This window comes from Melanotaenia boesemani, chromosome 18 (genome assembly GCF_017639745.1).
Source record: "Melanotaenia boesemani isolate fMelBoe1 chromosome 18, fMelBoe1.pri, whole genome shotgun sequence".
Taxonomy (NCBI): Eukaryota; Metazoa; Chordata; class Actinopteri; order Atheriniformes; family Melanotaeniidae; genus Melanotaenia; species Melanotaenia boesemani.
In genome coordinates, this window is record NC_055699.1 from 27,430,144 (window position 1) to 27,458,078 (window position 27,935).

The 27,935-nt window shown below is 42.8% G+C and overlaps 1 protein-coding gene across 2 annotated transcripts; it reads left to right on the forward strand.

Annotated features, from left to right (window-relative positions):
* On the forward strand, window positions 1–27,498 carry LOC121629041 (ankyrin repeat and SAM domain-containing protein 6-like). 2 transcript variants are annotated; one of them, XM_041968532.1, is made up of 18 exons: window positions 1–579; window positions 1,466–1,684; window positions 1,749–1,941; window positions 2,006–2,156; window positions 4,229–4,273; window positions 5,441–5,645; window positions 8,216–8,322; window positions 18,090–18,241; window positions 18,353–18,590; window positions 18,691–18,740; window positions 22,738–22,932; window positions 23,018–23,180; window positions 23,275–23,456; window positions 23,529–23,721; window positions 25,021–25,088; window positions 25,181–25,297; window positions 25,419–25,515; window positions 26,732–27,498. In XM_041968532.1, exons 1-18 carry the CDS (start codon window positions 251–253, stop codon window positions 26,779–26,781), a joined length of 2,754 nt encoding a protein of 917 aa, XP_041824466.1. In that variant the 5' UTR covers window positions 1–250; the 3' UTR covers window positions 26,782–27,498. The 2 variants fall into 2 exon arrangements, with proteins under 2 accessions (XP_041824466.1, XP_041824467.1); XM_041968533.1 differs by lacking the exon at window positions 1,466–1,684.
* The last annotated feature ends 437 nt before the right edge of the window (window positions 27,499–27,935 follow it).

The following is a 27,935-nucleotide window of genomic DNA, read 5'->3' on the forward strand; positions in this document are numbered from 1 at the left end:
TGCTATGTTGTCGGCATCTTGATGGAGGTGAACTTCTTTACGGACTAGCGGAACCGTAGCGGACCGACTGCACGCCAGAATCTGGTTTAGGTGGAAATCTGGGTAAATCTGGAAGAAAAAGTTTTTCCTCCACATGGCGGAAAAACTAGGTTTTCTGGGCCGCACCCAGAGACATAAAAGTTTTCCATCGACTCGTTCGAACCACAAACTGGATCAGAACCAGCAGAAAAAAAACAACACAAATTAAGACATGAATTTCGGAGTTCCCGCAAACTCGCTCCTGCTTCTCAGAACCTGCGATGAGGGGGACTATGAAACGGCCCGGGGCATCCTGGAGCCCGGGGCCCCCAGAGAGTCCGGGCGGCAGAGCAGGCTGCTGTCTGAGGTCGGCTCTGACGGCTCCGCCGCGGACATGATGGCTCTGGTTCCGGTGGACTGCACGGACGAGGAGGGGAACACCGGCCTGCAGTTCGCCTCGGCCAGCGGACACGAGAACCTGGTCCGGTTTTTGCTGAGGAAGGGGGCCTCAGTGGACAGCCGGAACAACTACGGCTGGACCCCCCTGATGCAGGCTGCGAGGTGGGGCTGAAGTTAAAAACGTCCTCATTTACCTCGTTTCTGATTTGTTATTAATGAGCTGACGTCACTGCCAGAAACTCTGAGATTTGTTTTACATGACGTGTGCAATGTTTACACAAACAAAACACATGAAAGTTGCATGCCTCTACTCATTACCAGGGCCGGAACGAGCCATCATTGGGCCCTGAGCAGAATCTGAATTGGCCCCCGTACCTCAGCATCCCTAGTGTTCCCACCGATGCTGGATCATTTCCCTGCACATGTAACTCACCTTTTACCTGTTGGTTCTAAAGCTGGATGGGCAGATCCATCCAAATATCCAGAACATCAATACCAATGTTGGTATCGTCACCGATCGATACTAGTGTGATAGCGTCAATACTCAAATGGCAGGCTTGAAAACTGTCAGAATCTAAATATGGAGGTTAAAGTAGTTTTGGTGGATTTGGTTTACTGCTGTGACAAAGCACCTACACGCCCCAAATCAACCTCTAACGCAGAGATATTGGCAAAGTCACATGCTTATGATGTAACAACTTTGTTTATCTGTTAATATGATAAAAACATTACTTCCACAGATTATTTGTGTTAATGCAGTCATTTTGATATCCCTATTAAAAAGTATCAGTGATACTAGCCCTTGATTTTACTCGCTTAGCACTAGTTTAACCTTACAGAGCGATGATTGAGTGGGAGAAAATATTAGCAGACACATTCAGAGGAAGCAGGTAGGCAGGCGCCGCAGTACTGCAGGTTTTAGATGTTTCCAGCTCCAACACACCTGATTCCACAGTCCTGCTGGTTCTACTGTAGTGATGTCCACATCAGACTTACTGTGAGAAGGTCTGGGGAGGAATCTCCGGTTTCAGGACTTTTTTATGTCCAGGTTCGGCCATCTGACCGTGGCCCACATCCTCCTGGAGAATGGGGCGGAGATAAACGGACGCAACCGGCTCGGCGCCAGCATCCTGAGCATGGCGGCTCGAGGGGGACACGCACACGTGGTGAAACTCCTTCTGGAGGGCGGGGCTTACGTGGACGACTATGATCACCTGGCTGCTGCTGCGGAGGCAGTTTCCAACGGCAACAACAACAACAGCTGCAGGTGGTTGTGTTTCCAGAGAATGATGCTGTTGATGAGTTGTGTCTGATATTCCTCTGGTCCACAGCGCCGCCGGGTTTGGACCTGCTGACGCTCCAGGAGGAGGCAGAGACTTCATGGACATCACCGCCCTGATGGTGGCGTCTCAGCATGGCCACGAGGCCGTGGTCCGCCTGCTGCTGGAGTGGGGGTCAGATGTCAACTTCTCCCAGAGGACCACAGGCTGGGGGCCGCTGATGGTGGCCACGCTCAGCGGGAAGGTAGAGCTCTGGTTCTGCTGGTCCCCACTGGTTTCAGTTAGGTGAATAAAGTTATGCTCTGCAGGTGGGTGTAGCCCAGCAGCTGGTGGAGCGTGGCGCCGACCCGGACCGGGTCAACGTTCTGTCTAAAACTGCTTTTGAACTGGCCCTGCAGATGAAACAGAGAGACATCAAGTCGTACCTGGACGCCATCACGACCGTCCGGCCTCAGACAGGTCAGCTTCCCAGTCAATAACTTTTATAATGTCACTGATTCAGCCTGCTTCCGATCAACAGACCAAACCCTCCTCCAGGAAGCCTCCACCTTAAAACTTGCTAACTTGGCTCAGTAATTTAAAGCTTTATTAAGAACTTGTTCACCTGAAGTCTGTGAATTTGCTCTGAAGATGATTTGATGTTTTCTACCTGGTGCAGCACGGGGTCGTCCCAGTGGAGATCCGACTTAAATAAAGGTTCATAAAAAAATAAAATGTTAGTTCACCTTTAACATGACAATGTCAGCTTTTAATCCCAGTATAAACCAGTCTGTAGCAGTTGAAGCTTTTAATCCCAGTATAAACCAGTCTGTAGCAGCTGAAGCTTTTAATCCCAGTATAAATCAGTCTGTAGCAGCTGAAGCTTTTAAACCCAGTATAAACCAGTCTGTAGCAGCTGAAGCTTTTAATCCTAGTATAAACTAGTCTGTAACAGCTGAAGCTTTTAATCCCAGTATAAATCAGTCTGTAGCAGCTGAAGCTTTTAAACCCAGTCAGCATGCAGACATGATGTTTCCAGCCTGTTTCTGTCAGATTATGAGACTAAAATGATATAAATGAATGTATGAATAGATATAGCAGCATAAAGGCCGACCAGAAGAAGAAAGCAGAATTTATTACTAACAGAACTTTGTAGAAATAACACACAGATTAACAGTGACCAAACCTTTTCTCATCTCATCGTTCTCTCAAGTCTTGGCTTTCAGGAGAAAAAATATTGGCATTGAAACAAAAACACAACAGAAACTGTTTCCATGTTTCCACTTTTTCCTCATTTCCAGTTATTCCTGCTACTATTTACCTGCTATCCTCACTAAACCAACTCCAGCTCAGCTGCTTTGTGGCGCCACCGTGCATCAGAAACGTCTTCTTGGCTTTATTCCAGCCATAGGTACCCACCAGTACTAGCTGTAAAAATAGCAGGAAAAAATTATCAACAGTAATCTGTTCTCTCAGTTCTCTCTCATCCTGATTGGTAGTCCATGCTACAGGTTTGTAAAGTCCAACAAGAAGACAGAAGTTGAGGACACCGTTTATAAACTAATGAAATTCATTAAGTTTGCTTTTGTTTTATAAGCTGAAGGTTTGTGATCATTGAAAGAATTTGATGCTTCCCTCCAGTTTACAGCGAAACTAATCCAACTCCAAACTGACTGCAGCAGTTTTACTGGAGGAAAGACATCAGAATGATCTTAGAGAAGCCCCTGTTGCTGCCTGTTAGTCTGGGAAGGTTTTCAGGTCATTTCCGGACTATAGATCTGGAGTCCATCTCAGAGAAAAAACCCATCTCAGACCCTCCAGGTCTTAGTTAAAAGGTTCAATGTTGAAGTCTAGTTAGAAAAAGACTAAACCAGTATGGTTTGTTGGGAAGGGTTGCAAGGGAAAAAAAGAACATGGCAGCATGGTGGTTGAGGGATGATGATCTGGACATCTTGAAGTCGGTGAGTGGACCATGAACTTCTTTACAGTCAGACGTGAGTCCATCTGTCTGACAGCTAAAGCTGGTCTGGAACTGCCTCATGGAGCAGGACAGTGATCCTAAGCACAGCAGCAGATCTACACCAGAACCAGGTGTTGACCTGGTCCAGTCAGAGTCCAGAGCTCATTGTGGCTCCAGGAACCAGACAGGTTGGAGGGGGAGGAGATCCAGATGCGGCTCCATTTCAAAGTGAAATAAACTTTCCAGAGAGATTTATCAATCCACCATCCACTGACTGATTTCACTTTGCTTTGGTTTATGAAAACTCCTGAAACAATCAAACAGGTTTGGATTTTTGATCAAATAAAGAGAAGAAATAAATACATACAAAAATAAATGCTGAGTGAATCTAACCTGCTTCAGGTGAGGCTTTGAAGTTTAACATCTATCAACTGCAGAACCGACTCACCGTTTTGCAACAATAAAACCAGTCACTTCAAAATTTTTATCTCTGTCATAAATGAAGTGAGAAGTTCCCCTTAAACACCAGAAGTTTTCTTCTTCTTTGAACACCATTGAGTTTCCACTGAAATCTTCTCTGGCTTCTTCACAGATGATGAGAGAAGACGACCAGACGTGTTCTCTGCTCTTAGACTGGGTGAGTTCCTGTTTCTGTGTCGCCATGTTTACGTGTTGTAATGTTTACGTGTTTCTCTGTCACCATGTTTACTTGTTGTAATGTTTACGTGTTTCTGTGTCATGTTTACGTGTTGTAATGTTTACGTGTTTCTGTGTCATGTTTACGTGTTGTAATGTTTACGTGTTTCTGTGTCATGTTTACGTGTTTCTGTGTCATGTTTACGTGTTGTAATGTTTACGTGTTGTCATGTTTACGTGTTTCTGTGTCATCATGTTTACGTGTTGTCATGTTTACGTGTTTCTGTGTCATGTTTACGTGTTGTAATGTTTACGTGTTTCTGTGTCATGTTTACGTGTTGTAATGTTTACGTGTTTCTGTGTCATGTTTACGTGTTTCTGTGTCATGTTTACGTGTTGTAATGTTTACGTGTTGTCATGTTTACGTGTTTCTGTGTCATCATGTTTACGTGTTGTCATGTTTACGTGTTGTCATGTTTACGTGTTTCTGTGTCATGTTTACGTGTTGTAATGTTTACGTGTTTCTGTGTCATGTTTACGTGTTGTCATGTTTACGTGTTGTCATGTTTACGTGTTTCTGGGTCATGTTTATGTGTTGTAATGTTTACGTGTTGTCATGTTTACGTGTTTCTGTGTCGTCATGTTTACGTGTTGTCATGTTTACGTGTTGTCATGTTTACGTGTTTCTGTGTCATGTTTACGTGTTGTAATGTTTACGTGTTTCTGTGTCATGTTTACGTGTTGTAATGTTTACGTGTTTCTGTGTCATGTTTACGTGTTTCTGTGTCATGTTTACGTGTTGTAATGTTTACGTGTTGTAATGTTTACGTGTTTCTGTGTTGTCATGTTTACGTGTTGTCATGTTTACGTGTTGTCATGTTTACGTGTTTCTGTGTCATGTTTACGTGTTGTAATGTTTACGTGTTTCTGTGTCATGTTTACGTGTTGTCATGTTTACGTGTTTCTGTGTCATGTTTACGTGTTTCTGTGTCATGTTTACGTGTTGTCATGTTTACGTGTTTCTGTGTCGTCATGTTTACATGTCGTCATGTTTACATGTCGTCATGTTTACCTGTTTCTGTGTCATCATGCTTATGTGTCGTCATGTTCACGTGTTTCTGTGTCATCATGCTTACATGTCGTCATGTTTACGTGTGTAATGCTCCAGGAAATTCACAGCTTGTTAAGGAGATCTTGGAGGAGGATCCTTCTCAGGTGAATTTGTCGAATCAGGAGGGAGCATCTCTTCTGATGATGGCGGCGGTGAGCGGCCAGTTAGAGGTGGTGCAGCTGATGGTGGAGAAGAACGCTGACATAGACAAACAGGACTGCGTTCATGGATGGACCGCATTGATGCAAGCCACTTACCATGGGTTGGTACTGGTCTGGTTTTCTGGAATAATCGTTTTTCCAGGTTCCTCAACCATGTTTTAACTGGCAGGAAGTAAGGAAAATAACAACCTTTTTACTGTAGACAACTCTGCAGGAAAAAGTGCTGGTCCAGTTTAGGTCCAGTTTTTGTAGAACCAGAAGTTGGAGGTGGAGGAAGCTTTTTATGTTTTACTTCAGGGTGAAAGACCAGGATGAGTGTCGTTCTGTGCACTCGGAAACCTGAAGCTTCTGACTGGTTCTGCAGAAACAACCTGAACTTGAGAGGTGGAAAACAACCTGGCTCAGCCTGGTCAAGTATGAACTAGGGCTGGATATCCTTACATGTTGCAACAGGCAAGCAGTGTGCATATATGCTAAGATCTCACTGAGACTTAGTAAGTCACGCGAAAGTAGGGGCACGTCACTGGAAAAAAGGACATATACAAAAAATCAATCTTAAAATTTTATGAATCGATATTAGATTAATAAAATTCTAATCGATTCAAAATGATTCATTGATTTTTTTTTTGACCTAGCCATAGCATGAACTGCTTTAGACAGGTTCCCTCACTGAAATAGGTCCACAAAAACTTACTCCAGACTTCTAAACACAAACGTAGATCTGTGGTATTGCATGGATCTGGTGAGGCAACGAACTGGTATGGTTGACTGACTGTCGGCATGCGTTTGACTGCATTAGGCCTGCGTTAAGGCTTCATTTGACTGCGTTAAGACTGCATTAAGGGTGCGTTAAGGTTTAATTTTTCTGCATTAAGGTTTTATTTGACTGCATTATGGCTGCGTTAAGGCTGAGTTTAATTGTGTTAAGTGTGCGTTTGACTGTGTTAAGGCTGTGTTTGATTGCGTTATGGATGTGTTTAACTGTATGCATGTTGTGAATGTCTGAATTATGTGCTTTCATGTACCGAGGTGTGTTTTTTTTGTGTCTCTACACTGGGCCCGTCAAGGCCCAATGTAGAGATGCCTTTTTTTCTAGCCTCTCCCCATTACTCTCCCTCATGTTATCTTTTCCATCTGTGAAAATGGCGCGCTGCACAGCGGCTGCTGCCTCAGTCTGCCTGATCCTGTTTGTTCTATATGTTGTTGTTGTCTAATCTTGGATGGGTTTGTACTGGAAAAAAATTTCATTGCACCTGTTGCAATGACAATCAAGTTTCATTCATTCATTCATTCATTCATTAAAGCTGCATTAAGGCTGCGTTTCACTGCATTAATGTGTTTGACTGTGTTAAGGCTATGTTTGACTGTGTTAAGGCTATGTTTGACTGTGTTAAGGCTATGTTTGATTTTATTAATACTGTGCTTGACCCCATTAAGGCTGTGTTTGACTGTGTTATGGCTGTGTTTGACTGCGTTAATGCTGCGTATGTTTGACTGTGTTATGGCTGTGTTTGCATTAATACTGCGTTTGACTGGTTTAAGGCTATGTTTGACTGCGTTATGGCTTTGTTTGACTGCATTAATGCTGTGTTAAGGCTGTGTTTGACTGTGTTATGCTGTGTTTGACTGCGTTAATGCTGCGTTAAGGCTGTGTTTGACTGTGTTATGCTGTGTTTGACTGCATTAATGCTGTGTTAAGGCTGTGTTTGACTGTGTTATGCTGTGTTTGACTGCGTTAATGCTGTGTTAAGGCTGTATTTGGCTGTGTTATGCTGTGTTTGACTGCGTTAATGCTGTGTTAAGGCTGTGTTTGACTGTGTTATGCTGTGTTTGACTGCGTTAATGCTGCGTTAAGGCTGTGTTTGACTGTGTTATGCTGTGTTTGACTGCGTTAATGCTGCGTTAAGGCTGTGTTTGACTGTGTTATGCTATGTTTGCGTTAATGCTGCGTTTGACTGCGTTAAGGCTATGTTTGACTGTGTTAATGCTGCGTTTGACTGTGTTATGCTGTGTTTGCGTTAATGCTGCGTTTGACTGCGTTAAGGCTATGTTTGACTGTGTTAATGCTGCGTTTGACTGTGTTATGCTATGTTTGACTGGTTTAATGCTGCGTTTGACTGCGTTAAGGCTATGTTTGACTGCATTAATTGTTTGACTGCATTAATGCTTAAAAGAGTGCACATAGTGTTTGCTTGCAGGTATCTTAAAAATGTCATGGAGAGAGGGCTTAAAAGGTGGTTAGATCCAATAGAAGGGAAAAAATCGTACAAACTGTTTCCTGAACTGGGCCCATATTTTTAGAAAGTGTTTATCCACTGGGTTGCAGACAGGTGCAGTGGAGGGTGGAGGGATTGAGGAACCAAGCAAAGCAGGAATAGAGATCTTTTAACTTGGTTTTCTTAAACCTTTTTATTGCTTAGCTTTTAATTTTATTTTATTCTTTCTACCTTTTTATTATTATTATTTAAAACTTTGCCCGTGAGTGTATTTTATTTTATTTTATTGCTGTCTGATGTTGTTTCTATTGTCTATCCTGTTTAGCACTTTGCTCAACTGTGCAATAGAAGTAAATTTCACTTGACTTGATGTAAATCTGATGGGAATCTGATGAAAATATGCAGAGCGGCTGCTGACATCATCACTTCTCTCCGTCCTTCTTGTCCTCATCCAGGAATAAAGACATCGTGAAGTTCTTGTTGAGTCAAGGAGCCAACGTGAACCTTCGATCTAAGAATGGATACACAGCTTTTGATTTGGTGATGCTACTCAATGATCCAGGTAACCATCATCATAATCCTTTTCTTTTATAACACTTTGGGAAAATCTCTTAAATTGAGCAGGGCTTCACAATTGTAGACGAAGTTGTTCATCAGCTCAGTGACAAAGTAAATAAAGTAAAAACAGAATCTGACAATAAAAACATTCCTTCCTGATCAATAATCAACAGGAAACTGGAAGATGATCAATTTTTAGTGTAACCACTTCTTAAAGTTTTCCTCCAAACAGCAATCCAGAATAAAAATAAGGACTGAGTGAAGTAAAGCAGTTACAACAGATGACTCATCGCCATAGCAACGGGAGGGTCAACATTCTTATCTAATGAAACTGAGACACAACAGGAGAAGAAGAAAAGTTGCGTCCATGTAAAATTTAAATTTAAATAATATACTTTAGATTGAATAAAACATTTACAGTATATTCAGTTTACACAGTGTTCCAAAATTATAATGTAAATTGTATTTAAGTATCATAAAATTTTTTGTTTTTCAATTTAACTCATGGATGGTATTGTATCTCAGGGCTCTTTGGATCACAGACATCAGTCCCAGACACCTGTGATAATTAGTTTGCCAGGTGAGCTCAATTAAAGGAAAACTACTGAAAAAGGATGTTTCACATTATTAATGAGACCATCATTTTCAAGCAATATGGAAACGATCTCTCTGCTGACAAATAGCGTAAAATAGTTGAATGCCTCGGTCAAGGTAAAACTTTAGATATGAACGTCGTACTGTCAAGAGATTTGTGGCCAATTCAGAGCACACACAGGTTTGTGCAGATAAAGGCACAATGTTAAGGGTTTCTGCCAGACAAATACATTCAATTTAGAGAGTGGCTGCTAAAATACCATTACAAAGCTGCAGACAAGTATTTGAAGCTGCTGATGCCTCTGGAGTCCCACGAACATCAAGGTGTAGGATCATCCAGAGGTTTGCAGTTATGCAGAAATCTTCTATTTGACCATCCTAACCAATGCTCACAAGCAGAAACAACTGCAGTGGGCCCCAAAACACATGAAGACTCATTGAGTCTTGTTCACTGACGAGTGCCATGCAACCCTGGATGGTCCAAATGGAAGGAGTAGTGAATGACTGGTGGATGGCCACCATGTTCCAACAAGGCTGGGATGTCACCAAGGAGGTGGTGGAGTCAGGTTTTGGGTCAGAATCATGGGGAGAGAATTGGTCGGCCCCTGTAGGGTTGTGAAAATGACCCCTGAAAAATTGTCATGATCCATAGGTTTTGGTTTGGTAGTCTTGTCATGTTCTGGTTTTCTTGTCTTATTTTGTAGGATTTCTACTTGTGTATTATATTTAACTTTCTGCTTCCTGTCCATAGTAAACCTGTTTTGATTTGCTTCACCTGCTTCCTGTTAGTTCACCTCTGTATATATACCCTTTGGTTTCAGTTATATCCGACCAGTTCATTGTAGTCTATATGTTGTGAGTCTTCATGTCCTGTCGTGTCTTTGGTTCCTCAGTGTTCATCTTCAGTTCTTGTTAATAAAACCTTAGTTCCTGAACCACTCTGTCTTCTGCTAATCAAGCCTGCACAGGGCTCCAGACTAACTTTTTTTACGAGCACAGTGGCCCCTAACTTAAATTTTCAGGAGCGCAAGCAGAAAATTTAGAGGCACACACTGAAATCGCCTTGCAAAGCAAACATTCACATTTCCTCTCGTTTTCACTGTATTAATGATAAATACTCGAACTATAAATTCAGAAATGACAATGTTTACAATTCACATTTCTTTTGTGCAGCAGTGGACATAACATAAAAAAAACATCTGACAGGTCGCTCTAATACAAAACAAGTAGACATAGAACTTGTCAAATCAAATCACATCAGATTTGATTTTCACTTTGTAGTCGAAGCAGAATGACAACTTTGTCACCATCATCCCCCTTAGGGCACGGTATGACTGGTCCATGTAGTCCCTGGCAATAAACAGACAGGGACTGATACTCCTCTCCAGCCACTGTTCCCAACTTCTCAGTAAGAAAAGTAGCTAATTAGCATAATCAGCCTGATACATATAGAGGCCATAAAGAGGGATGTCGTGGGAAAGGCAAAAATTGATGGAAAAAAAAGGCAACCTAAAAATGTTTAGAACAACAATAAATAAATAAATAAATAAATAAAATAATTGTCAATTTTTCTTCATTTTTAGTTCAGTTGTTTTTAAGTGTATTTTGTTTTTGTAATTAGGAGTGTGGAACATGTCACAATATGTTAATATGTTTGTTTTTAAGTTCAGTTTTATTAGGCTTTTTTATTATTTTATATATTTTTTAGATATATTTTTTATTTGCTAAATTTCTAAAATTTTAAATGTTTTCCTCCACACTCTTCATTAATAGACATTACTCTGGTGGTAAGCCAGCGCAGCAGCAGCTTTGTACATTTAATTTTCAGCCTGGTCATGACACAGAGGTGAACGTCGTCTGCTCTGAATGCAGCTGCTGCTGCTGCAAGAAGACCAAGCCTCGTATGAGAGGGGTCTGCACAGCACATACTCCTCATTGGGAAGAGTTAACTACGTTCATTCATGTCAGTCTCCAAAAGTCTCCAATAAAACCAGAAAAAATTGCTAGATTTGTTGTTAGTCGCTTAAAAAAAAAAAAGTCGCTTAGTGGCGTCTGAAAACTTGCTAAATATAGCGACAAAGTCGCTAAGTTGGCAGCACTGAGGAATAATAAATTCCCACAAGACCCGGCTCTTTTCACACATAAGCCAATCACAGTGGTCGTTCTTCCCTGCTCACACACACGTTGGCTGTCGTCTTCTTCGTTGGTGTTTGTCTCCTTTTCTCGTATTGAAGTTAGTTTGAGTCGGCAAACCAGCAGCTAATTTGCGCATTACAGTGAACTACTGGGCTGAAGAGGGGAGCAAAGTTTGTTAGCGACAAAATTAATTAAGTTATAACTACTACAAGAAAAAGATCGGCAAATGTATCGGTCGCCATTGCACGAGTAGATGAAAAATTCACTCGCACTATCTCACATTTTAGTCGCCATTTGGTTGCCGTCTGGAGTCTTGCTGCATTTAGGTCCACACCTCCGCCTCGCCACCTTGACAGAATGAAAGGGCCACTCATGGACCCAGCAGGCTTTTCCAGCATCACCTCAAGAGACCTGGTGAATTTGCTGTTGGAATGTGATCCAGTAATGGACCTCAGTCATGTGGAATCGCCATTCTGGGGGATTCGTTTGGGGATATGGACAACGGTATTTGGGAACTCCAGGTCTTATGGGCAAGGGAAGGCAAGTTTATTTGTATAGCACATTGGTGGCCATCCATTCAGCTCGACCAGCTGTCCTCACAGACATCTTTAACACCTTCCTGAGCCAAGCTGCTGTCCCTACATGCTTCAAAGACACCACCATCATCCCGGTTCCAAAAAAGGCTTCTCCATCCTGCTTCAGTGACTACTGTTGCACTGGCCCCAATAATTATGAAGTGTCATGCAGCACATCAAGTCCATCTTCCCACCCACCCTGGACCCCTACCAGTGGGCTTATCTCACCAACAGGTCCACTAAAGATTATATTTCCACCACTCTTCACACAGCTCTCACCCATCTGGACACCAAGGACTCTGATGCTGTTTGTAGACTTCAGTTCAGCTTTCAACACAATCATCCCCCAGCAGCTAGTACAGAAGCTGGACGGGCTGGGGCTGAGCACCTCGCTGTGAAACTGGTGACGGAATTTCCTGACCAGGAGACCACAGGCAGTCCGGGTTGGCAGCAGCACATCCAGCACCATCATCCTGAAAGTGGGAGTCCACCAAGGATTTGTGCTCAGCCCCCTACTCTTCACGCTTCTGACCCATGACTGCACACCAAAGCACAACATCAACCCTTTTAACAAGTTTGCGGATGACACGACCATGGTGGGTCTCATCAGCAATAAGGGTGAGTCCAGTTACAGGGAAGAGGTGAGCCAACTGACCAAATGGTGCAGCAACAACAATCTCACACTCAACGTGGAGAAAACAAGAGATTGTTGTCGACTTCTGGAAAGCGCACATCAAACACCCTCCCATGTCCATCAATGGTACAACTGTAGAAAGAGTAAGCAGCACCAAATTCCTGAGTGTGCACTTCGCAGAGGACCTCTCCTGGAACACCAGCACCGCATCAGTGGCCAAGAAAGCTCTGCAGTGCCTTTACTTCGTCTGCAGACTGAGAAGAGCCAAAACCTCAGCCTCCATCGTGCACTGCTTCTACTAGGGCACCATCGGTGGGTCGGCATGGCTCAGTTAGTAGGGTGGTCGTCCTTCAGCCCAAGGGTTGCTGGTTCGATCCCGGCCCGTCGAGCTCATGTCGAGGTGTCCCTGAGCAAGACACCAAACCCCTAATTGCACCTGATGTGTCGTGGTTGAGCGCCTTGCATGGCAGCTTCCGCCATCAGTGTGTGAATGTATGTGTGAATGGGTGAATGTGACGTACATGTAAAGCGCTTTGGATAAAAGCGCTATATAAATACAGACCATTTACCATTGAGAACACCCTCACTAGCTGCATCAATGTGTAGTACGGTGGTTGGACAGTGTCCTGCTGCAGAGACAGGGCACTATCCAGATGGGATAGTCCAGGAGGAGGAGATTTTGGGGGAGGACTAGCAGTCTGAAAAACAGCTTCACTCACAAGGCTGTGTTAAACTCTATGCCAGCCCTGTCCCTGTCCTTATTCAGAACCCCCCCAATCTTCCAGTGTTTTGACGCCTGTCACTTACCTCTCCTTTTTAAACAATTTCTGCTGCTATAAGCATTTTATACACTCTTTACGATACGTATGCTGTATATAATGTGCTATTATTGCATATTACTTTAAACTTTTGTAGAGGAAATCCCCAAGCCAGACCCAGAAGACCTTAGGATTAATGACCTAACCAGAACCCCCCTATTCGCTCAGCAGATGGTCAAAGTGCTTATCAGTAAAACTGGTACCACCAGCTTTAAAAACCACTCTCAAGGACCAGACTGGGTTTTATCAGCAAGACATGCCAAGAAAGAACTTATTCCTCTAAGAAACTGGCATAAATACACCAGACCTCCGGATGCGTGAACACTGGCGTGTCTGTCGCTGCTGCTCACTGGTAAAATTTAAATAAAACAAAACATTGTTTGTATAGCATTGGATGGTGTTTTGGCAAGTGACTATGGAATTATAGAATAGAATAGAATAGAATAGAAATACTTTATTAATCCCTTTGGAGAGTCCTCAGGGAAATTTGGGAATTATCGGTCTACATGTGATAACATGAAATACAGTAAAATAGCATAAAAACACATAATACAATACAAACTCAATTTAAATGCTCAAGGTGGAGGAAAAGCCAGTGAGAAACAGTGTGTTTTTAATAATGATTTTAAATTCTCTGTGCTGTTCCAATGTCTGGGAGCAGCAACAGAAAAACCTCTGTCACATCTGCCTTTTAACCTGGATCTAGGAACTGTGACGAGCAACTGACTTGATGAGCTCAGTTCTCTGACAGGACTGTGAGCAGCTCTGAAAAATGAGGTGGTGCTGTGTTATTAAAACTTTTAAAAACAAGCAATAAAATCTTGAACTGGATCCTGTACTGAACAGAAAGCCAGTGTAGAGAAGCCAGTATTGGAGTGATACGCTCATGACGCACTGGTGAGAATCACAACTTGGAATTGCTGTTTTACCGACACCCTGTGCAGTCTTTCCTGGTGAGGAAAAAGGAGCAATAATAAGTGGTCTACTTGAGACGTTGAACTGAGACCCGGTTCCCTGATGGGTGGACCCCATCAGCGGTGTTAACCAGAGAAAAGTCCGAGACCACTACCTTGATGTCTCCGAGGACGACACCTCCGGCAACACTAGTTGCCCCAGTCTGCTCCTGATCCAACGTCGCAAAGTAGGACCTGCCGATGCATCGCTGCTAACTGCTTGCTTCTAGTTGGTGTCTTAACAGTAATCCATTAAACTTTTTTTTATTATTTAGAGTCCAATCTGATCCAAGTTAAATTCACTTCTGTAACTACTAATTGGCTAAATCTAAATTTCTAGGATAAATTCACATAGTCTCAGATTAGTCTTGATTGGTTCTTAGCTAAATTTACAGTATAGTTTAGTTCAAGCTTTCCCATCTTTTCAAACTTATTAGTCTAACGGTACCAATTGCCAACAAAGCTTTTATTTTGGTTCATGATCCTCCTCTTTCTACCTCAATTCTGCTCTTCTTTAAAGTCCTTTATGGTAACCAGCGGAACTTCTGTAAAGTGCTGCTTAACAATCGCCATACTGTTAACAAATATGAATATGAACAATTTTATTGATCCAGAAAGAAAAGGTTGTGCTAGAGTACAGGAAAAACAAACAAACAAACAAAAAAACATACAAAACAACAGCATTGGTTCTATAACATACAACCTATCAAAAGCACTGGTGGAAATAGTTAAACCCATGGCTACACAACTGCCACAAGAACCCAAAAACACAGAAATAGAAATTCACCAAAACCCCTGTCAATATAAAAAAAAAAACAAAACAAAAAAAAAAAGGCAAATTTATTTGTAAAGCACATTTCATGTACAAGACCATGCTTTACATAGTGCTTTACATAAATCATTACAGCAGGGTGCACACTTCAAATCGTACAAGAACGCTTCAGGATTGACAGGACCTTTAGGAAACCTTTAGAGATTTATTTGTCATTAGATATTTTATTCAGACCCCCTCCCCCCAAACTAAAGGTTTATAAGAATTTTTTCAAATGTATTGATATACAGTCACCACGTGTGAGTGCTGTTAGTTCCTCCATCTTATTACCCAGTGATCTCACATTTCCAATTACAATGGAGGAGATAGGATCAGTATCTCCTCTTCCATAGCCACCTTCTCCCCGGTTCTACAGCCCCAGTATCTCCTCCATATCTTTCTGGGGATTTTGTGCTTCTCCCCCATTCCTCTGCTCCATCAGCTGGTCCCTGGTATAAACAATGGAGCCATAGCGCTGCTCCACCAGGACAAGGACCCAGCTCGAAAAAAGTAATCTAAACAGCGAAAAACAAAAAGAACAAGTAAAGCAACATCTCATGCTTTGTCAAATTCCTTATCTAACCTGTTACTATAATGAAAATAATTATGTGGAATAAAATTTTTACAAAAGATAAAAACAAAGGCAGTGCCAGAAGTTACTGATTTACCTCTGGCAAATCTTAATTTGTCGTTTGCGTGGTTACTATGGACGACATTCCTTCAAACGAGAAATCACTAATCTAGCGTTGAGACTGATTCATTAAATATATATCGGCCGATAAAAATATTAACTCATGGCCTTCCCTTTTTGCAGTGTAACAAGTATAAGAAGGGTGGTGTCTCACTGGCATGAGTTTTATTAATATTAATCATTAATAATGTTAATCAAATTTAGTACCTTTGAACATTAATATTTCATATTTATATTGAGGTGCTGTATCGCTACACATTGTACATTGTCTTTTATATTTTTATTACTGGTGGGACTTGATTAAAAATTTGTAATTGTAATTAATTATTCTAATCACATTTTAATTGCATAACAATTTTTTCCCCAAAAGCAACAATTTTTAATTTAAATGGATTTTAGTGGACAACTGAATCAAATAATATACACAGACATTAATATTGTAAAGCTATATATCTCAAGCTCTAGTAGTGTCTGGAAAAACGCATTGAATTGCATTTAATTTCAAAACAGTTAAAAAGGAAATAGAAAATATTGCTGGCCCAAAATGAACAGACCGAAAGTTAAAGAGTCATTTTAAGTCCTTTAACAAGCAGCTCCAGCTGTTCTCTGATTAAGAGTCTACAACATGTTACAGAACTTTAACTTTCTACATGTTTTCCTCCACACTCTTTATTAATTGGCATTAATATGTGATAATAAGCCAGGACGGGATCAGCCAGCAGCAGCTTCCAGTCTGGTCCTGGAGCACAGGTGGACATCTCCAGATTTGGAGCTGGAGGCTAATAGGTGAGGGACGGGCCTGAGAATGGAGGAGGGGCCTGTGGAAGGGGGCGGGGCTGAAGCTGCTCATTGAAAAGAAATAAATGTGGTTTAACCTCAGTTTTAAAAAGTCTCCAAAAACACCAAAAAAAGTCTCTAGATTTGTCGCTTCTTTGAAATAAAGTCACGGGATGGGTCTGAAAACTCGCTCAATATAGCGCCAGTGTAGCTAAATTAGCCTCACTGATTTAGCTGAGCTCTGACGAGTTTCAGTTTAATTGGTGTACCAGTAACCCAGCAATGGGTTGGTGCATGCCCTGGGTTCTAGTTGCCGCCCCAGGACCCAGGGTAAGGCCCAGGGCAGGGGGGTTATAGGGTTTTGAGGGGAGGCTGATGAGGTTCGGGGTATAGTAAGGAAAGGTGCTGGATTGAGTTTAGGGGTGAGACTGAGAGGTTTGTATGAGTGTGTGTGTGTGTATGTGCCAGGATGAGCGGGAGTGGGTAAGGATATAGGTGTGTATGTGGGAAGGGGAGGGATCACATGCACTTATGTGAGAGGCCTGAATGGGCCCAGGGGTGGTGGGCCATGGGTCTGGGCTGTCGTGGTGGGTGGGGGCCTTATGAGGTTGGTGGCGGCTCATTGGCTGTGGCCGCTGTGTGTCCTGGTCGTGGGTGACGGCTGCTCCTGGCCTGTCTTGCCCTAGGGGGCCTCCTGGGTAAGGAGGGTGCCTACTGAAGTTTGCTTCCCTCCGGACTTACATCTGCGGACCATGTCCTTCCCTGCTCCTCTCACACACACACACACGTAGGAACTTGGGAGGTGTGCACGTCTTGCTGGGTGGAGTAAAGGGGGCTATCTAAGTGGCGTCGTTGGCTGCACCCTGTGGTGACTCGCCAGTTTGATTTACACTTAGTAATCAAAACACGCGAAACACAACACACAAACAACTTCTGGGGGCGTGGCATGTAGCGCTTGGGGGGCGGGGCTGCTCGTGTGGCCTCGCTCCCGGCATGGTTACTGCATTTGGTTACTGCCCCTCAATTACAGAGGGAGGTGGTTGCCCCATGGGCCGGGATCCAGGCTGCCTGCGCTAATGTGGGGGTTGCAGACCCTGGGGGGGTACCCAGTCTGCTGCATCTGGGGGTGTGTGTGGGTGGGTATACTAAGTATATATACCTTTGTTTTGGTTTTTTTTTGTGTGTGTGTGTGTGTGTTTCTGGAATTTTGGTTGTTGTTGTGATAAATGTTTTCTGTTGTTTTTTTTATTATTTTGTGTTTATTGTTATCTTAGTTATTTATTTTTAGGAACTCCTGATGATTGTCAGTTTAGTGTTTCTGTAAAAGCTGTAGGAAATTCTCTGTTGTGTTTCTGTACAAGTGTAGTTGGTTGTCTGGTGTTAGGTTGGATTGAAGGTTGTTGCTTTTATCTACTGGATCTTTGTCTTGTCTTTCTTTTTTCTACTTTCCTTTTTTACTTCTCTTCACTATTCTCCTTTTTTGTCTGTCCCCTCCGGTCAGATCTAGCTAGATTACACAAATTCCATAATTCAAAACAATTCATATAATTCCATAATTCGTTTAGAGGGAATGTTGGTGGAATCAGATTTAAACACGGCTTGAAACGGTTAGGGGGAATACTGCCAGAAACAGAGGGAACGCTGTTCTGGATTTTCAACTTCAACTTCATTGTCTGTCATTAGTTAGCATCAGACGTCATATATATGTGTGTATATATATATCTTCCACATGATCCAAATTCCTAGTGTTTGGGAATGCTAACATTTCCCTGATGTTCTCAGACACAGAGCTGGTTCGTCTGCTGGCCTCGGTGTGTATGCAGGTGGACAAAGACAAGCTGAAACATCGCGGCAGAGCCTCCAACCATCGATCTAGGAGCAGACAGTCTCTCAGCATTGTTCCTGTTCCACCTGAAGATAAAGGAGGCCTGAAGGTATCAAGGAAGGAAAATCCTCTCATAGTTTTGGAATTTTGTCCAGAGTGAACTGTATAAGGTTTTATGGAGAGCGCAGTGTGTTGATGAGATGCTTGAACCTTCTTGCAGTCCTGGTGGAGCAGGATGTCGAACCGTTTTCGACAGCTAAAGCTGACGCACACCCTGAGGCACGGTCTTTCAGCCAATCGCCTCGCTCCGTTTCCTGATGATGCGGAAGCTTCCCTGGATGCCACGATGAGGGTGGATGCAAAGCCGGCCGTGACGTCTAACGGAGCACCGCCACCAACGTGTGTCCTGGGAACCAGTGATACCAGCACTGCCTGGACTGCCAAGATCAAGGATCCAGGTGAGCTAGAACTTTAGTGCTGACTAAGTCACGTTTTCAGCTGAATAAACATAGACAAGCTGCAGCCACATGCAAACGTGATGTCTCTTTTCCTGATCAGGTCTCTGCAGGACATCCTCAGAGAAGGAGGACTCTCTAATAACCACCATGGTAAGAAGCTCTGAGTTATGTCTTTCAAACTGAGAAATGATCCAAACTGGCTGAAAATATGTCAGACGTTTCATCAGGATGTGGCAGTGAAGAAGAAGAAAAGATGATTTAGATTAATACTGGTCTTCCAACATCTAATTCTGACTGGTCTCCAGCTTTAACTGGAGCATCTGGGAAGGTGTTTTGGCTACAAACCAGACCACCACAAGGAACCAGAGGTGATGACAGATTAGTCAGAGTTGACATTAACATTATGGTGATCGAACAAAATCATAGGTACGAGCAGAAATCAGGACGATTGGCTGAATTTATGTAAATAACTGTGATTGCAACAGTGGAATTCCCAGAAAGACTGAAAAATGGAAAAAGAGTTTTTGATTTTTGGTCAAATAGAGCTGATTTGTTGATCTTTGGAAAGATGAAAAATTAACGCTGCTGGAAACAGAGGGAAATTTGGTGAAAAGAGTTGGAGGGAACGCTCCGGGAAACAGTTGGATGGAACACTTCCCGAAAGGGTTAGAAGTAACGTTGCTGAAAAAAGTTAGAGGGAAGGCTGCGGGAAACAGAGGGAAAGCTGTTCTGGAATTTTTACTTGAATGCTATCGCTTGGTATCAGAGGTGGGAATATATTTAACACGGTCCGGTTCATGTGGAAATAAAACATTCTGTTTCTGGTTCTGTTGGTTGTTTGGTTTATTCGACATGATCCAGACTAGCTCTGTAACTCGGAACACCAGGGAAAAATAGCATTCTCAAACAGAAGAATGACTAAACTGCACTCACTTCTGCGTCAGCTGGGGAAGTTGGGTCAGTTCCCACACTGTCTCCAGCATTCCTGCTCTACTCCTACCATTCAATTCAGCTTTATTTGCATAGCATCAATTCACAACAGAGTCGTCACAGGGCTTTACAGACAGTTCGAGCCAGTACATTGTCATCCAGTCAGTATTCATACAAGTTAATTCATAATAAATAATAGCCTAGTTATTCCTTAATCTCAGAGTGGACATACAGATGTTATTCCTTCATGTCTCAGAGTGGACATAAGATAAGATAAGATGAGCTTTATTCATCCCCTAAAAGAGAAATTTCTTTGCCACCAAACAACTTATACATTCACAATGAGGGAAAACATAAGAACCTTAAATATGTAAATATACTAAAAATATGGTTAAAAAAAACAAAAAACAAAAAAACTAACTGCAGTTTTTCATTAAAAAACAAAACACCTTCTGAAGGGTTCAGTAGAACACTGAGGCATGACAAGACAGTCACTAAAATAGCTTTTAAGACTATTAAAACATCATGTAGAGGATGGTTTTCAAGGAATAGAATTGTTCTCAATTTGGACCTTGTTCTTTTTGCCAGAGTGAAGTCCAGAGAGTCAGGGGTGATGCCATCCGGCCAACAGGCTTTTTTAATCAACTTGTTAATCTTTTTTTCGTCATCTACACAAATGCTTCTCCCCCAGCACAGCGTAGCATAGAGAATAACACTGGCTAAGACTCCCTGATAAAACACATAAAGGTTTCTGCTCACATTAAAAGATCCGAGTTTCCTCAAAAAGAAGAGCTTTATCTGAGCCTTCTTGAAAACCACCTTCACTTTCCTTTTAAAATTTAATTTATCATCCAGAACAACACCAAGGTACGTGCAGGTACCTCAATTTGATGACCCTTAATGAAAGTTAATGAGGGGCCCTTTTTTTTCCTCCTAAAATCAATAATAAGCTCTTTTGTCTTCTCAGCATTCAATTTTAAAAAGTTTGCATCACACCAGCTTAAAAACGCTTCCACCTCCTTTTTTTAGGCACGATCATCGCCTCAGGTCAGCAGACCCTCCAGTGCAGTATCGTCTGAGTACTTTTGCAGCACACAGGACGGCTGACTGACCCTGTAATCAGTCGTGTACAGAGAGAATAAAAAAGAATAAAAAAGGGGATAAGCTCAACCAGCTCAAAAAAGCTCAACCAGCCCAAAAGAGCTCATGTCACTCCGCTGCTAATCGCTCTTCACTGGCTTCCAGTTGCAGCACGCATCAGATTCAAAGCTCTGCTTCTGGCTTACAAAACAATAACCCAAACGGCTCCGGTCTACCTTCACTCCTTAATCCAGAGCTACACTCCCTCTCGACAGTTACACTCTGCCAGTGAAAAACAAATAGTGCTACCACCACAACGTGGCGCAAAATCAGTAGCTAGACTCTTCTCTGTTGTTCCCCAGTGGTGGAACGATCTACCGAAATCTGTCCGATCCGCAGAGCTCCTTATCCACTTTTAAAAGCAAGCTAAAGACTCAGGTGTTTAAGGAGCATTTCCACACTTAGCTTAACTCTTCTACTCAACAGAATGAGTTAGAAAGATTTGTCCAACTCTTTGGCTCAACCAAGTACTGAATAAGCTGTGTGCACTTATGCCAAAGATGATATTGTTCGATGAAATTGTGATCTTGTATTTAAACAAAATGACTTACAAAAACTAATATATATATATGCATGCACTGCCTCTAGCACCTGGGTCCAACTGGACTCACAGCAGTCTGACTACCACTTAATTATGACATCCCATCTTGTTTGAATTTTTGCTTGTGTTCTTACTCTCAAATGTAAGTCGCTTTGGATAAAAGCGTCTGCTAAATGACTGTAGAATAGAATAGAATAAAACTGTTCCCTGTGGAGCTCCTGTATTTGTTAAAATATTATCAGACTGAGGATGGGACAGAAGATAATTTAAAATCCAAGCAGTAGTTTTGTTATGGAGTTTAAAATTTATTAGCTTACTGGCTAAATATATGGATGAATGGTATTAAAAGTGCTGGAAAAATTATCCACCCATCCTATAGGCAGACTGCAGGGGATCTAGAAAAGCTGAGACTACTACTGAGTCGACATACAGATGTTATTCCTTCATCTTTTGGGTGGATATGCAAATGTTATTCTTTCATCTTTGAGTCGACATCCAGATTTTTCTCAGATACAAGTCACTACTTCTGAACTAAACAAGTTTTCCATTTTATCTTCCCCATGGTAACGAGGTGATGGGGGTGAATTTTCTAAATCATTCGTTGGGATGATATTTAATCTTGCAATTTGGCATAATTAGGGGCGTGTCCTTTTGATTGACAGGTATCCAATATCTGCGGCAAGAAGGGAGAGTGAAGCACAATCTTGGCTTTAGCCAGCTAAAAGTGCGCCTTAGCTTTAGCCCGCGTACATCCGTTAGCTGGTTAGTTACCGTTAGCTCCAGGTTATCTTTCAGCTACAGGCAACGCTGAGTTTGATGGGTGTCAGTCATCCACGCCCACCTTCACAGTCCACCTCTGAGCTCCACCTCTTTGCCCATTTTTGGATTGTCCGGGAATGACAACATGCACGATGCTGCCAAGATGGCGACGGTGGGAACCGCCCAATGGGCTTCAATTAATCTCTTGAGAAACCTTTGGGTGACGTCACGGAGGCTTCGTCCATCTTTTAGATCCAGTCTATGGGTGGGACAGTAAGATGAAGAAAAGAAGAGGATCTGATGAAACAGGAGGGGATGGCAAAGCAGACAGATATGGAGGAGCAAGATGATGGATGGCCTTAAAGTGAAAAGAAGGATTTTGATACGGAAATTTATTGGGAGCCAGTGATGCTGTTGTAGGACAGGGGTGATGTGGGAAGAGGATGGGGTTTTAGTGAATATCCGGGCAGCAGAAATTCTAGAGCCTATTTGAAGTTTATGGAGTGATTTGTGAGGCAGACCAAAAAGAAGGGTGTTACAGTAATCAAGGTGGGAGGTGACCAGGCTGTGGACCACGATGGCAGTGGACTGAGGGGTGAGGGAGGGTCGAAGGCAGTTAATGTTGCGAATATTAAAGTATGCAGACCAAGTAATGTTACTGATGTTGGCTTGAAAAAATAAGGTGCTATCGAAAATGACACCCAGCGTTTTTGATAGAAAGTGGGAAACTGTTAGTTTTGGAAAGAGTTTTATAAACCTTCATCCTTCTTCCTGAAGTTACGGAGTGGTGCCCCCCTGACCCGACTCCCTGACAACAAGCTGAAAGCCGTCATTCCTCCTTTTCTGCCTCCGTCCAACTTTGAGCCATGGAACTCGGACCGTTCTCGGATCCTCAGAGACGGGAAGAGTGAAGTGGCTCGTCTTCCGATGCCGCCGCAGAGGAAACTCACTGGCAGTGGGAACTCTGATATTGTGAGTCCAAGATGGGGGCGGGTGTTAATGGGGGGCGAGGTCGTTGAACTTGGTCCAGATGCGTCTCTTGTTTTCTATTTAACAGACTTCCATCAGTCGAGTGGTGAACAGGTCCATAAAGTTTCCCAGCATTCCTAAAGGACCGTCGTCATCCTCCCCCTCCAATTCTGGCCACTACCACTCCCCCCACTCCTCGGGGGGATCCAGCGGGGTGGCTGGACTCAACCGGGACTCTCACAACCGTTCAGGTGCACACACACACACACACAAACACATACACACACATACAGTAAACCCGCCGGGACATGGTGGATGTCTCTCCTGTCCTGTCTCTACCTCCAGGGGGCAGCACAGACAGCGTCCTATCCCAGATCGCAGCCCAGCGGAAGAAAGCGGCTGGTCTGACCGTCCAAGCCCCAGATAGGCAGAGTCCAGCTTCAGGATCCGGCCCACTGCAGCCGGACGTCAGTCTTCCTGACATTCCGTCCCACCCCAGCCTGGTGGCCTCCGACCTCCACAGAAGGGTGTGTCCTCCGTTTCTCTCTGACATCTTCATGATGTTACCATTACCTGAACCTTTCTTTTACTCCTTGTAGAAGATGGAGCTGAAGAAGAGGCCTCTGTCTGGAAATTCAGCCACTTCCAAGAGCACGTCCCCCACTCTGACCCCGTCTCCATCCCCGACGCCTAAGATCTCGGCCGGACCCGGAGACTCCCCATCCTCAGCCTCGTCTCATCCACGCTCCAAGAGCAGTGGTGGCTCCAGCAGCGGGACCATCACAGATGAAGGTGGAGCACATCATGGTTCTGGTTCTGGTCCTAGATCAGATTTTGTCCTGGTTGTGGTCCTAGATCCGGTTTTTTATTTATTTATTTATTAACAACAACAACATATAGAGAAAACGATATTTCTTTACATTTCATTTGTGTTTTTATCTGTAAAACGGGACTCCCCAGAAGCTATGTGTAGCTTATAAGTAGGGGTCCACATACAAAATACATATTAATATCATGCAACAACCAATGTACAAAGGTTTTCCACTGAAAACCCCATATACAATATCATGGTTCCTTATAACTATTTTAAACAAATGCTATACCTTTCTTACACACCCGCCTTTTATGCAATATCATACCAAAATTACAGACATTGAAATGGTAAAAGACTGAATCATTCAGTTAGACCAGAGGAAGTCAGCTATATGTGGTTAGTTCTTATCATAAAGTAATAACAGACTTTGCTTAAGATGTTTTTTATTTTCATAGAGGGCAGTTCTTTTATAGAGCTGTCAGTCTCATTTTAGATCCACGGGCCCTTACATGCAACACTAAAGCTGCTATTGCTAAAACACGTATGACTTTCTTCTGTAGTCTGCAGTTTTTCAAGGTAGCTCGGGTGTGTGTTACACCATATGACATTGAAATACATGGAAGAGCTATTGAGAGAGTAGAGAACATCAAGTTCTTAAAATATATACAGGCAAATTCTTATATAAAAAAAGAAAACAGATTGACTATCTAATAAATAATTTATCAAAATATGTTGATCTGTTTCTCAAGTTAAGAAATTTTCTTCCACTTGAAGCTCTCACTCTGTACCGGTCTCTATTTGAACAACATCTACATTATTACAATCTGTATTTTGTCTATATTCCAGCTTCTATTTGAACATATGATAAATTTTGTTTTATTTACATTTAAAGATAATCTATTACATTTAAACCAGTTGACTATTTTATCTAACTCATTGTTTACAAGATGTTTTAGGCTGTTTGGATTTTTGTGTGGCAAAAATAAATTGGTGTCATCAGCAAAGTTTACCTTGTGTAAGATAAGTGATGAGTACAAAGTAATTTATGTATAGAATTAAAGGAACTGGTCCTAATATGGAACCCTGAGGAGCTCCACATCTAATAATTTTACGTTGAGATTTGTTATTGTTTATTTATGTTAACGTATTGGTCCCTTTTAAATAGACAGCTTCTGAACCAGCCATTTTCTCTGACACCATAATGTTCCAATTTGCCTACTAGTACCTCTCTGATTATGTGTTTGTTTGTTTGTTTGTTGGTTTTTTTGTGTTTCCAGATGAGCTGTCCAGCATCCTGAAGAAACTTTCTCTGGAGAAATACCAGCCAATATTCGAGGAACAGGAGGTCTTCTTTTTTTTCTTTCAAACCGGATCAGAACCATGTTCTCCACCTGTGTCTGAGCTGGCTTGGGCATGTTGTTGTCCTCTGTCTTCCAGGTGGACATGGAGGCATTCCTGACTCTGACGGACGGAGACCTAAAGGAGCTTGGCATCAAGACAGACGGACCCCGACAGCAGATCCTGGCGGCCATATCAGAACTTAACGCTGGAAAGGTGAGTTAGTTTCCGGCTGCCATGCTGGGATCACCTCCAGGATTCAGGACCAGTTAAGAGATGGTCCATGTCAGCTGGACCAGGAATGTTCTGGACTGAATGATGTGTAACGGTGTTCCAGGGCAGAGAGAGGCAGATCCTTCAGGAGACCATCCACAACTTCCAGTCCTCCTTTGGAAGCAGTGCCAGCAACCCGAGACTGCCCGGACCACCACGCTGTAAGTGGAAAATTATTTAGTCCAACATCCCAAAATTTCTCCTCAAACTCTAAACACAATCCCAGAAGAGGTCAATTCTGTCCAAACTTCCCAGAATGAAAGCCAGAACTCCAGACCATCTGCCAACTGATTCCTTCCACCAAAACAACAAACAGCTGTTTCCTGTTTCTTTTGACATCATCACTGATGACATTAACTAAAGATCCATCAGAGGAGTTTCTGCAGGTCACGTTACACTCGTCAGATGACATAAAACTTGACAGATCACATGACGGTCTGCAGGTCATATGACACTAGACAAGTCACATGACACTCTTCAGGCCACGTTACCCTAATCAGGTGACATGACACTCATCAGGGCATGTGACACCTGTCAGGTCATGGGACACGTGACCTGCAGAGTGTCATGTAACCTGACGAGTGTCACATGACCTAATGAGTGTCCCATGACCTGACGGGTGTTGCATGACCTGCAGAGTGTCAAGTGACTTCCCTAGTGTCATATGACCTCACGAGTTTCATGTGACCTGACGAATATCACGTGACTTGATTAGTGACACTCATTGGTTCACATTACACTCGTCAGGTCACGCGACACTCGTCATGTGACACTCATCAGGTCACATTACACTTGTCAGGTCACGTAAGACCTGTCATGTAACACTAGTCATGTGACACTCGTCAGGTCACGTGACATTCGTCATGTGACACTCCTCATGTAACACTTGTCATGTGACACTCGTCAGGTCACGTGACATTCGTCATGTGACACTCCTCATGTAACACTTGTCATGTGACACTCGTCAGGTCATGTGACATTCGTCATGTGACACTCGTCAGGTCACATTACACTTGTCAGGTCACGTAAGACCTGTCATGTAACACTAGTCATGTGACACTCGTCAGGTCACGTGACATTCGTCATGTGACACTCCTCATGTAACACTTGTCACATGACACTCGTCAGGTCACGTGACATTCGTCATGTGACACTCCTCATGTAACACTCCTCATGTAACACTTGTCATGTGACACTCATCAGGTCATGTGACATTCGTCATATGACACTTGTCATGTGACACTTGTCAGGTTACGTGACATTCGTCATGTGACACTGGTTATGTGACACTCGTCAGGTCATTTAGGTGATAAATTTGCTTCTTTTCTGTTTATGAAGCTGAAAAAACTCTAATCTGTTCTCTCGTTGCTTCATCAGCTCCAACGTCCTGGACCAGACATCAGGTCCGTTCCTCCACCAAGAAGTAGCCTGGAACTTTACCTGAGGGGAAACCAGCATCTCCCTAGGTCCCAGGCTTCTGAAGGCTAGTGTCCCAAACCACCAGAGGTTCTTGTCCCAGAGGACACTGCAGCTAAATGACCAAACAGGTCCTGATAAAGTTCCTTTGCTGGACACTTCTGGACCAAACTGGACCTTAAGGGCTCCTTTTATAGAGTCTGAAGCTGAGATGATGTGACGGGGGTTAATTTCAACCTCCTGATGTTTTCACCTAAACACACCATGATCCAGATTTCTGCCATTTCAATACACTCAGATGGGTCCATGAGCCAGAGGAAGGGAAAAAGGACAGTTTATGTGACAGAAGAAGAAAAGCTTCTATATTTCTCTGCCTCACCCATCATTTCCTCTCATCTTCTTCTCCTCCTTTCCTTACTTCCTTCTCCCCTTCTCTTCTCTCCTCCTATACTCACCTCTTTCTCCTCCTCCTCTCCTCTCCTGTTCTTCTCCTCATCTCCTGTCCTCACCTTCTCCTCCTCCCCTCTTATCCTCCTCTCCTCCTCCTCTCCTGTTGTTGTGAATCAGTGATCAGCTGATCGACTGTTCTTGTGTTTATGGTTCTGCATTATGATCTAGAACATGGCAGAGATGATACAGAACATCATGTAGAACATTAAATGCTGCATTCACTGACCACTGGACATCTGAGGGTTACCCTAGTGAAGGTAAATAAACATAAAATATCTGTTAGTGTTTGTCTATTCTTGGGGTGGCACCTGGGTCAGATCATCAAAAAAATTAATAATAATAAATTTTATTTGCATAACACACTTTAAAATCTAACGACATGTCAAGGTGCTTCACAGTTCAAGGATAAAAAAGGCTGAAACCAATGGTTATAAAAAAATCAAGATTACAACACAATGGTTCTAAAATAAAAATATTAAAAGTGAGAATTAATTTACAGTTAATAACATAACAGCCAAAAAGTCGGCTACAGGTCTATAAATCAAAGGCAGCACGGAACAAGTGGGTCTTTAAGCTGCTTTTGAAGGCTGCTTCCAAGGGGTTCAGAAAGTTGGCATACAGGGTGGATTTTGTCGCATCAGTGTGGATGTTAAAGTCACCCAGGACCCAGGAGTTTGAGGGATGAGAGGAGGCTGGAGAAATCAGATATAAAGGT

Bases quoted from the DNA above. Each gene is read 5' to 3' on its own strand.
- LOC121629041 (XM_041968532.1), top strand. From the start codon at position 251: ATGAATTTCGGAGTTCCCGCAAACTCGCTCCTGCTTCTCAGAACCTGC. The intron at 1,942-2,005 runs GTAGAGCTCTGG...TATGCTCTGCAG, and splicing joins TGGCCACGCTCAGCGGGAAG to GTGGGTGTAGCCCAGCAGCT. The intron at 18,741-22,737 runs GTAAGAAGCTCT...TTCTTCCTGAAG, and splicing joins ACTCTCTAATAACCACCATG to TTACGGAGTGGTGCCCCCCT.